Source organism: Panthera pardus, unplaced genomic scaffold (assembly GCF_024362965.1).
Source record: "Panthera pardus isolate Hobbes unplaced genomic scaffold, ASM2436296v1 HiC_scaffold_6, whole genome shotgun sequence".
NCBI lineage: Eukaryota > Metazoa > Chordata > Mammalia > Carnivora > Felidae > Panthera > Panthera pardus.
This window is the reverse complement of record NW_026526991.1, coordinates 84590542-84602947: the sequence shown is the minus strand read 5'-3', so window position 1 is coordinate 84602947 and position 12406 is coordinate 84590542. Positions and strand designations below refer to the sequence as shown.

Genomic DNA, 12406 nt, shown 5'->3' with positions numbered 1-12406 from the left:
TTTACTCACACCTTACAAAAGTTTGCCATGCTATTATAATAATGGAACTGTTTCACTTCATTTTAAGATTTTCACTTAAAAAAACCATAAAAATACAAGACTGTTGCTGATGACATAACTCAGTCACACTGAAAGGGCACGGTGAAGAGATCTGGGAAGGACAACATTCTTGGGACTGGAGATATCTTAATTGGCCAACAGATTTTGGCAGGTATTACTTCAAAAACAGATTTCTAAAAAGTTCTAATTCTACAAAAGAGAAAGGAACACTGAAGGCAGTAGCTTTCAACAAGAGGCAACTCTCACTCCTGCAGCACAAATAGAGAAGGTGCTAATCAGAGAGATAAAGTATGCTTGGAACAAGTGGAACAAGAAGTGGAAATAAAGTTCCCTAACAATGGACAACTATGGAGTAAAGTGAATGCAGATGGCTCCACTCCTGTTACTTAATCAAAAGGCTGAGCAGAGTCACTGGAGCCGGCATAAAGTCATGTGTTAGAACAACAGCTGATCTGTATTAGAGAAGATTAACTCGCAGTGCCATGGTGGAGGGCCCAGGATTATTTTATGTACTTCCATTGCCTTACAAGCCGTCAGCACAATTATTGCCCTCCGATCTGAATGACTGATCTGTAACCACAGCTAAACAGCATGCTGCTTAGGGGCCTAGGAGCTTCATGAAGATGAATTTCCATACCATCAAAGTGCTTTTAATGGGCTCCCTGATCCAACCACAAGGCCTGTTTTGCAAGTATATAGAACTCAGGATGAAGGCTTCCTGTCCAAAAGGATTTGGTCGGTTGTCACTTGACAATTCCCAGCCAGCACAGGGGAGGAGAGGGGGGAGATAGGTAGAGTTGTCTCTGCTTTGGAGGATTAAAAAAAAAAAGGGTACAGATGCTTGCTGAATGCAACCAACTGCTGTATCCACAGCTGAATTCAATGCGCTTAACAAATAACGGCAATTTAGCTATGCTTGCGAGGAATAGCTTGAGTCACTTCGCATTAGCATCTGGCTGAGTGTTAAACTCATTTCTACATGGGGAGCAGAGAAAAGGAATTTCTGTTCAAGCATCCTTTCAAGAATGTTTAAATATTTGAATATAAATTCCTTCATGCTTGCTATCATTCCTTCTTAGAGCTGTCACGTTGCTTTTCCCCCTTCCCTTCTGGTGCTTAGCTAGAAAAATTTTGTGCCCTTCTTGCTGCACCAATGTTGCTCTTGTTATGTTGTGTGACTGCAAGGGATGTGTACCTAACCATGCTTTGCTCTCCCCTCCAGGAACGGAGCAGAATTAAAATCATTTCCCCATCCTTTTGACCCATGTTTGGACCAGACGAAAAGTACAGTTGTGACAGGATCACACATATATTTCACTTTCGCTATGCAGATTGTGAGCTTAGAGATTGCACATCAAATTCCATATAAAACCTGGGAAACCATAAAGCTATCAAATTAACAATCTGCTCATTCTGGACAATACTGTTTGACTCACAAGCTTCCCATGACGGTTAACTTTCAAGTTGCTGCTAAGTAGCTGATCATTTTTTTTCCCTCTTATTTACCATGTCTCTTTAGCTATAGAATTGTGAAAAGGAGACTCGGTAATATTTTAAAATTTCAATTAAAAAAATCACATATTACCTACATAAATACATCTCTCTGAGCATTCTATAATAACATAATATTTTTCTGAATAAAATACCATGCAGCTTAGACACAAGAATTTGAAATTAATGTATCTCAGATGAATTCAGAAGTTTCACTGGGCTTAGGCATAACAACAATGTACAAGTTTTAAAAAGCACATTTTGTTTTATAATAAAGTCAGAATTTCTAACTGTGCGGTCATCTAAAACTTGACCGTGCTTTGCAGTGGAAACATATTATGACAAGCTCAGGATCCTAGTTACTTAGACTGTGAGCGTGGGTATCATCCAAGCTTATGCTGATTAAAGAAGATTCAGGATTTTCAAATCCAGCTCATCCCCAAATACAAGTTAAGCATCTCTGTAGAGCAAAACTTTCACTCAGACTCAAATATTTCAAATGCCATTCCATTTTAATGCAAACAGATGGCAGACAGGGGGATATTAATTGTCAATAAAGTTTGGACATGGATAGAAGAGAATTATAACTCTTCTCATTTGCAGATGGTTTTGATTAGGATGGGCATGGAGATTTTTCTGTATTGACAGAGCGGGGGGAAAAGGAGGGAGAAGCATCATTCTGAGGATGGTGAGGTGAGAAAACAAAGGAGAAAAGCTTTCAGGCAACGGAAGTAGTTTTGGAAAGTCAGATCTTTTATGAACTAACCTTTTCCGTCCGGCAGTTATTGAGACCTAGACTATTCACAACAGCCACCTTCCCATCAAGCACCTGTTGCTCCCGCCGAAGCTGCTCCTTCATCTGCCGAGCTTCTTGGATTGCCTTGGTGACAGCATCATGGTCATTTAAATAACCTGAAGGTGTGACAGAACAAAGGCTATGTTTTGTATAAAGGCATGGAGAGCTTAACCTTTAACCATAAAAACCACGTCCTTTTTGCGTAATGGCTAGTGTCTGGCACATAATAATTTTTCAGTGTCATTTGTCTACGACGAATGAACGAATGAGTAATTGATAATGACTGATTCACACAGTCATACGTGAACATGCTGCCAAGTACCTGTAATGCATACACAGTACTTAAGTGAAATATAGTTTTTTCCACATGCTTGGAAAGTTCACAATATAGTTTTTAAATAAACTTTCAGTTATCTGAATGTTTTGTAGTGCCCAAATAAAACCTATCTTTGATACTTGTTTTCATGTAAGGATCATACTGCAGGATATGGGTATTGATGATTATCACTCTAATTACCGACATTCTCGCAGTGTTAGAAAGGTCAGTTTAGAGTTTGTACATAGCACTATTAGCTGTGTTATGTACAGAAGGAATAAATCATTATTAACTAAGTGAAAGGAGATCATCCCCTCACCCCCCCGCCCCCCCCCATTGATGGTGAAATAAACCACAGGTGGCAGTGATTTGCTATGGATACAAACTTGTAAGAGGCTAAATTTCAAGCATGGATGTAACCAAATACCTGTGAATTGTACGATCAGAAATTGTGGCTACTGAAAACTACACTCACATTTAATTCACACTTTTCATAAGACGGTCAAATGACCAACTTGTCTATAGCTCCATAATCCAAAATTAGTTAAAAGAAAAAAAAAAACAAAAAGAAAAGAAAAATTGCCAAAATAATTTCTTTTAAAGAAGAGGTTTGAGGAGCAAAACTAATTTTTACCTGAATGTTAACACTGGTCACTTATTTATTTGATGCACATTATTATGATAATCTGCACGACTTTAGGGTAGAATACCGATGGGAAAACACTGTTTTGTAAATATTGAAAGGGAAGCTAATATATCATCTTTCACTCTCCCTATCTTTTAACTAGGGCATAAAATGGCATAAACTGAATCTATAATATGAAATTGCCCAGAAAAGGGACTTGTTTGTGACATGAGGCTAAATCTAACCAGATCCATTGGTGAATTGTGACAGATGGAGGGACTGTGAGACAGAAGGCAGGCACTAATCACACATAAAATGACCGGCTTGCCTCAACATGTTCCATGGATTCCAGCAAACTTTACACCCTAATCCATTTTTAGAACAAAAAACATCTGGGCCATAAATCCTCTAATCTGCCAAAACACGCTATTAAATCCCATGATTTGTTGAAAAACACTAAGATTAAAGAAAGGAAATATAAAATGGCTAACTGCCGTGTTAGGAAAGTGTTATTAATACTCTTTCTTTGTCTCAATTATGAATGTTCTGGTACTAAAGAGCCTTGTCTAATCATGTCAGATTACACATCCTCATCGTATTGCTAGATTCTTCTATCTGATCTGCTGATTGCCAAAAAACATAGAATACTTTCTTGCTGCTTAAACATTCTATTGAAGAAGCTGATGTCAGATTAGTGCAGTGCTTCAGTGCAGGAAGGTTTCTAAATGATCCATGCTTTCCCCCCACCCCCTTGCTATGCACAGACTAGACTTCATCCTCTGATCTCCTTGAGGCAGAAAGATAAGTTAGTTCCAGTGTAGGCGACAGAAAGGGGAGCCTTGAAAGCTACTATATGTTTTGCTTTTCAGAGCTAAATTCATTGGAACTTATTCAAAGAACAAAACCTCATTGCTCATTATAAATTCTCAAAATACAAAACCTCATTGCTCAATATAAATTATAAATAAACACATTATAAATTGTAAACAACAATTTAGACCCAGGTCAAGCCTTTAGGGTTAGTGTTTACTTTAAATTATGGTTGTTTTTAACCTTATATTATCCTCAACATCCTGTCTTGGTTCTCTTGAACAACTTTCTTAATATATTATTCTTGAACTTATTCTGTTCATGAACACTACTACTCTAGAAAGAAATACGGCTCTTAGATGACAGTGGTGGTCTCAGTATATGTTCATTTGGTGAAAGATCTGAAGACGATCAGCCTGATTTTCCTATCCTCTAACCCCTGTTTATGTACAACCTGGCATCATGCAGTCTATTTAGCTTCTCCAGAGCACAAGTACACTTTGAAATTGTTTGGCACATGGCGTTGAATAAAAGTATGAATTCTTTATGTTTTTTGGGTGCTGCCAAGATAACATTGTGCAGAAAAAATGATTAATATAGATGCAAAAGGGATGCAAATTATATGGAGGTGAATAACTGACAGACATATGTTCCATAATGTCTATTTCCAGTTTGAGGTGTGTATTCCTATGCAGGTGGAAATGGGCATCCACTTTAAAAGAAACATTCCTGCTTTTAGAGACTTTGGAGTATTAGCTAAAATGCTATATGAAATCTAACATTTGTATCTGCTGTGTTAAATCTTAAAGGCATTTTATACATCACAGAGTTGAATCATAGCAGGGTCGCTTGCTGCTTCTTTACATTTTGTTCTCGTCACAGTCACCAAATTATCAATCTTGCCGATTCCCTCTCTCTTGGCAAATGGCCTCCCCTCTGATTTTGGAAACACCAGTATAAGGCTGAGCTCTCACCTTCCTGCCCCACCCATACCGCGACTCCTACCCATGTTCGCTTCAAATCTGTCTCCCTTTCTGCTCACTGCCTCCTCCTGCTTCAGTGAAAATGTTGCCTCTACCTTCATTCAAGGCAAACCCCCGAAGCTCGTGTTCTAGATTTCTATACTTCACCATTGGTCATTCTCTTTCACATTTCTGTCACCTGTATCTGAACTTCTCCACCGTCTCTAACCACTTCAACTTGTAAGTACTTCATTTTCTCCACCTGAGACAAAGCAAATAAAGTCTCTCTCAACTTTGTGCTGCCTTCTCTTTCCAACTCTCTCTCTCTTTACCTTCTAAGATTCTTACCACACTCCCCATTCCTTCCTCACTCTTCCATTTCTGCTACAATCTTGTTTCAGCTTCCTTGCTTTTTTAAACAGCCAAATCCAAGGGACATTAGCCATGCCTTGCAGAATGACAGCACTGACAATCCCCTCATTCTAGAAAGTGCTTTCTTCCTTGTTTCTTATCACAGCGCAGGATCCCCTTTCCTCTCTGACTTCTCCATCTTCAAATCCTTGCCTGGGATCTGTTCTTCACCTCTCCTTTGATTTGGTCCAAGGTTACAATTTTCAGAAAAAGTTTGCATTTTGGAGTTGGATAAGCCTGAACGGAAATCCTAACTTTGCCACTTACAAGCTATATAAATTGTACATGTTGTTTTACCCTTTTAAGTCTCAATTATGTTATTGGTTAAATGGAGATAACACCTAGAGACTAGATAATATAAATTTGTGAAGAGTAAATGAGTTAATACAGTCTTGCATAATGGCCCATGAGAGTTACTCACTGTCAGTTTATTTACAAAATGGCATAGTGAAATGGGCAGGATTTGGGCATTGGATTCAGAAGGATCTGGGTTTGGAAAGTGTGACATTTGCCAAATAGAACACTTGATGTCATTGGATTTCCATTTCCATTTACTGTAAGATGAATGTAAGATTGATGGGAGAATTAAATGAAATTACACATTTTGTGAAGGAGTAGATAACATTTGGTACCTGAGGAGGCAGTAAAAAATGTTAATTCCTGTCTTTTTCTTTTCTCTTGCATTTGGTCTATATGCTCACCCTCAGCAGTCTTATTGTATGACATTGACAATAATGATAAAATCTGTGAAGGGATATCATTTCTTGTTGGTCCAGAGTTTCAAGGAAAAGGGGTCATGCCATCAGAGTCCAAAATGCCCCAAATGATCACTTGATACATTTTATTTTGCCTTAATTATATATTTAGGCACCAACTTCATCATAAGATAGGATCAGAAGGAGGGTATGTACTTAGGAGAGGTTTGGTGAGCCTCAATCTTAGGAGGGATGTGGGAAAGTAAAGGTCAACATGACTTCCAGTTAATACCTCAAATGAGATTTGGGAAATGTAGGTTAGGGATCATTAATGTAAAACGTTTGTGAGATCCTGTAACCTTATTAAATTCACCAGTTTGGTTTTTTATGCCTTGGTGTTTCTTCTTAATCACTACCAACAAAATTCTCAAAATTAAAAAGGCCCCTTTTATATATTTTCAGAGGCCGAAAAAAAATGGGGAGGCCTGGAAATAACCTGTGTTATTTCATGTAATTCTTCCATCAACCTTACATTTGTTCCATTACAAAAATGGTAAATGGTATAATATGACATCTATTTAAAGTTTATATTTTTAAAGTGGTTTATTGTTATTAAATTCCATGGTCAGCTTCACTTAGGAAACCCATGAACAATCTTAGGATAAAATCGAAACAGAAAGAGTATGGGCTGCTCCACAAGGAAAGAAGCTGTTGAAAGGTAGAAGGAAAAACAGAAAACCACTTGTAACAGGTTGAATTGTGTTTCTCCAAAAAGGTATGTCTGTGTCCCAACCCTGGTGTTTGTAAACGTGACCTCATTTGGAAATAGAGTCTTTGCAGATGTACTTATATTGAGGATCTTGAAATGAGATCACCCTGGATGTCAGGTGAGTCTTAAAGGAGAGAGATCTGATACTGAGACAAAGGGGAGAAGGCCATGTGAATGTGGAGGCAGAGTCTGGAATTATGCACCTATAAGCCAAGAACACCAAGGACTACCAGAAGCTACAAGGAACTAGGAACACAAGGCTCTCCCTCAGAGCCTCCAGCAGGAACTAACCCTGCTGACACCACTTTGGATTTTTAGCCTCCACATAGTGAAAGAATAGATTTACAGTTTAAGCGACCTGGTTTATGGTAACTTGTTGTGGCAGCCTTCGAAACCAAATACCACAATTGGTCTGAATGCACTCTAAAAGTCAAGGGTGATCCCAAGTACTATAAAATATCTGCTACCTACCTCAAATCCTTCCTGATTTGTAAATACACATACCAAGCTTAAATACACATACACATATGTTTAAATACACATACCAAGCTTCTCTACTTGTCTGTCTCATGAGGATCTGAAAAGCAGCATAGAATTCATTGTCTTCCCACTGCCTCAGCCTGTTTTTTTCTACATTCTTTATCCCTTTCCAGTGGCCCATTCAGTCACCTGAGGGATCTCCTTTACCCCATATATATAACAGGCAACCAAGCTGTGACAGTCATGCCTCCTCCTCAGCTCTCAAATGTGTGTCTTCTCCATCATGATGGTCACAGCTTTCACTAAAGGCACCTCATCTCTCACCTGGCTAATGCCTTAAACTCTTAACTGGTTTCCCTATCTTCGGGCTTACACTCCTTGAATCTATCTTCTTTATCTGCTTCCAGATAAAGCATTCCAAAATATCCTCCCAAAGGAATCTGGATCATGTCACTTTACCTGATTAAAAACCCATCTCTTGGTACCTTGGTGCTTAAAGGAGCATTTCATAAGATGATGAGATGTAATATTCTGTGAAAAAATAATTCCATGTTCAAATAAGTGTGGGAAATACTAAATTAAAGTGAAAAAAGGTTTCTTTATTGCACAAATTCCCAAGATCGTGATAATGTTAATGTGCGCTGTGAATCTTCCAGAGATAACAAAAGTATGCAGCTTTTCCCAAATACACTGGAACAAGACACCCTGTAATGTTCCCCCCAAAATGTCATTCTGGGATAAATTCCAAACACTTTACAATGGCCTAAAAGTCTCCTCATGATATCAATTCTGCTTATCTTTCCTGCGTCACTTCCTGCTGGTCTCTCTTGATTCTGTGTTTAAGCAGCACAGGACTATTTCCTCTTCCAAGCACTGGCCTCTGTCTCCCAAGCGTTTCTCTTTTGCTGAAATACTCTGTCTTTTTGGTGTGTTTGGGACTTTATTCAGATGTCACCCCTTCTGTAATGACTTCCCTGATATACCCCAGGCATGCTCCTTGTCAACATTAGAACTTCTCATCTATATGCTCTTTCAAAACCATATATGTGCTTTTACAGTCACATTGCCTTCCATTTGTCTAAGTTTGTCTTTCACACCAGTCTATGAACTACTTGAGGGCATTTTTAAATTTTCAGTCTTTTATTCCTTTGGCCCATGGCAGGGTCTATTGAAGGAATAAATGCATATTTCTAAGTTGAAAGTATCTACCTTTGCAATTCCAGGGTGATTATTTATGTCATCACATCAATGGAAGCCTGTACCACATGACACATATTTATTAAATCCATGGATTTAACAGATGCTATGAAGGCAATACAAAATCTTATTTACTACATATTTATTTTACATAGGGCTTTTCAGCTGTAAGTAAAAGCAAGGGCACATGTGTTTCAAGTTATTTTTAACAAATACTAATTTTTTTTCTCAATTGTTGAGGTCACTTATCATCATCAAACTTTTGGCACCCTGATATGTAGCCATTTCTTCATCTGTGAAAACTCACAAGAATTAATTAGATTATAAATGTGAAAGCAATTTGTAAATTGTAAAGTGTTATGCAAATGTTAATTGCCAGATGTTGAATAATACCCTCAACTTCCTAAAAATCCAATGGCTTTCAATTAAACTATTATAATATTTTTGTTTAATAACCTACCCTCATAGCAGTTTTTCTCATTAAAATTGTAAACTACTGAAATTTCAAGGTAATGTCCTCCTTCGAACTTGAAAACATTTCTCTTCATCTTATTGAATCAATGTGAGTCTACTACTTTTGCTCAGTGAAGTTTTACTTTTCAAGTGTTAATGCCTCTGAGGAATAAAGGGTAAGACTAAAACATCCTAATATCTTCCAAAGACTTAAAGAACAAGACTGTAGGCATCTAAAGCCTCTCAGACTTCCATCTGCTCATCATCCTGCCAATCATATCACATAGAGAAGATATTTGATTTCCATTTATTGGATGAGAGGATAGAGAAAGGACTGAGAAGAGCATCTAATGCGGAAAGGCTATCCATAGGCTGAAAAGAGAGCATGCCAGCCAGAGACCACGATCTTATGGCCCCGACCTCCACTGGCTGTGAGTTTGGGCACGTTACTTGGTCTTCATGTATAGTTGCTTCCTTGAAATTAAAATGGAGGAAATAAACACAGGGTCACAGAACTGTCTACACTGTGACAGGAACTCACTTAGAATTCCTGGGTAAGCACTTAGCCTCCATAAGCGCTGGTTCTTTATCTGTAAAATAACAAGTTTTGACTAGATGATATGGATATCTGCTCTATCTATTTAAGGGTCTATAATTCTAAAATCAGCTTAAGTGAGAAATAGATTAAAATGCCTTGAAAAATGTTAGAAGTATTACACATATGTACAACATGGGTGAAAAAGGCCAATAGAAGAAAGATAATATTTGGTCACAAGATTCTAAACTTATCCATCATTCCTCTGACCTATTCATACCTTTTAAGGATCCCCTTTCTTTTGGAGCAACCTATCCTTCGTGTACCATACCAAAGGCGTTCTTTCAGAGTACACTATAAGATTGGTCTCCAACCTCAAAAACTCACTTTCTCTATTTGAAGCTAATAGATATATAGCAAAGAGCCCATGTCATTAACGATAACTTCAGTTACTTTTAGTTCACAGTTTTCCTTGGTTTATTAATGGCATCATACATTAATTCTTCTTTCAGGGGTGACCTTTACAACACTGTTAATGCTCACAGCTTTTATCCAATGACATTATTACTCATTACAGTTCAGCTTCCAACATCTGCATTTGCTGAAAAGAGAAAAGTAAATCGTAGTGGCCTCAAATCCTTGGAAAATATGAGAGATGTGTACGTGGTGAAAGGATTTTTAAGGGAAAAAAGTAAGAGAAGTTTTAGTAGTGGAGAAAGTCAAATGATAAATGTCATTAAATACATTCTTGCCTTTTTTTGGTCACACTTAATCCCTGGAATGCTGAAGTAAAAAAAAAAAAAAAATCCTTACATGATAAAAATGCAAATCTATTAGTTATTTTATTAGTTAAATATTCTACTTCTAGCAACATTACAAAAGTAGATCATAGACCAGCGTTGTGATATTTACAAGCATCGTGTCTATTATGGAAGTGAATCATTCCTGCCAAATAAAATATTTTTTCTTTTACATACTTAGGACATGAAAGCAAACCTTATCTTGGAGTCCATTTAAGATGTTGAGCAGAGTAACTGAGTTAAACCATAACAGAATGGTTCATAATGATAAAAAGCACATGTGAACCCAAACCTTTTTTAAACTCTCAAAATTAAAGTTTTCACAGTTTCTCTTGTCACTGCTGCCCCACTGCCCCAGACTGGCTTCCTCTTGGCAAATAATCTGGAATTCTACTCTGTGGAAATTGAAGCATTTGAAATATATTCCTTCAGCCTTCTTTCTGTCCATCCCACAACTTCTCTGTAACTTTCCCTTTTTTCCTTCGTTTCATTCAGTCTCAGATAAAGGAAGGGCTTTGCTGCTTTCCAAGGTTAATCCTTTCTCATGATCTCTTCCATCATCATCCGTGTTCTCTTTCATATCTTTATCTCTCTCTGACTCTTCTTCCCCGTGACTTTATATATATATTTTCATATATATATATGAACGACTGCCCCATTTTAAAACCTGTCTCTACTCAGTCTTCTTAAAATATTCACTTCTCAATGCCAAGCTTACAAAAAGACTGGTCTATATATCAACTGCATTTTCTTTCCTCATTGTCTTCCAAATCATTGTAATTGAAATTCTCCTAAGGCATTCTCCTAAAACTTCTCCATTAGAGATTACCTCTCCATGAGCTCTAGCTAAATCATAAGGCTTTTCTTTTCCATGTTTTTTTTAACTTTTCTGCCAAATGGGTCACCATTAAATACCCCTCCTTTCTGAAACTTTCATTTTTCCTAGGCTAGCATTTTCCTATCTTTATTCTTATTCTAAGACATTCACTTGCTCTTTATCAGTTTTCCCCCTAAAGAAGAATGATGGTTTTAAAATGTGTCCAACAATACTTTGATATTGCTTCCTTCAGAGCTGGACCTTAATACCGTTTCCCTTGAGTTGGGCTGCATTTGTGATTCTCCTATAGTGAAAAGAATAAAATAGACTGGACTGTGTGTGACTTTCAAGACTAGGTTTTAAAAGGCACTGTGGCTTTCTCTTTGTTCTCCATCACCCACACTGGGGAAAGTTGGTTTCCATGCGATGAGCAGCCCTTTGAAAAGACTCAACAAGGTAGAGAATGGACCTACCAGCCAACAACCATGTGAGTCAGACATCTTGACAAAGGAGCATCTATCCCTAGTAAAGCCCATATAGATGATTGCCGCCCTGCCTAACATCTTGACTGCAACCATGAGGCCTTAACCCAGAACCACTGAGCTAAGTTCCTTCCAAATTCTGACCCCTAAAACCTGTGAGATAATGCATGTTGGTTATGTTAAGCTGCTGAGTTTTGGGTTAATTTGGTATTCAGTAATAGATAACTAATACAGTAGGTGATACCTAGGATTCTTTAGCCCATTTCTCTTTTTACTATATACACTCTTTGTTGGTGAACAACTTCTTTTTTAGGGATGCATATATCTTTTCAAATTAGTGCTTTCATTTTATTTTGTTATTTTAATCCCAGTATAGCTATAATACATTAGTTTCAATACAGTAATTTCATAATTCTGTGCTTGGTTTCAATATAATGATTTAGTAACTCTATACATTACGCTGTGCTCGTTGTCGTAAGTGTACTCTTAATCCCCTTATACCATATATAATTCTACATCTAAAATGCTAGCACCCCTTCACATATCAGAAATATTTATAGTTTCCTCCTGAATATGTATACCTAAATGGCTCCTTGTCTTTTAACACTTAGGAAATTTTTATATTTATGTCTTCCCCTTCATCAGCTTCCACTCTAGTCTTCTCTTTCATGGTTAAGGGAGGTATTATCATTCTTACTTTATGAATT

General features: G+C 37.4%; 1 protein-coding gene across 21 annotated transcripts in view; it reads right to left on the bottom strand.

Moving 5' to 3' along the window:
- The window catches only part of SOX5 (SRY-box transcription factor 5), a 1011059-nt gene that overhangs the window by 30340 nt on the left and 968313 nt on the right, over positions 1–12406 (bottom strand). For all 21 annotated transcript variants that reach the window (XM_019452504.2, XM_019452503.2, XM_019452501.2 and 18 more), the window contains one exon: positions 2318–2463. In XM_019452504.2, coding sequence (XP_019308049.1) covers positions 2318–2463 — 146 coding nt within the window. The remainder of the gene's footprint in view (positions 1–2317; positions 2464–12406) is intronic.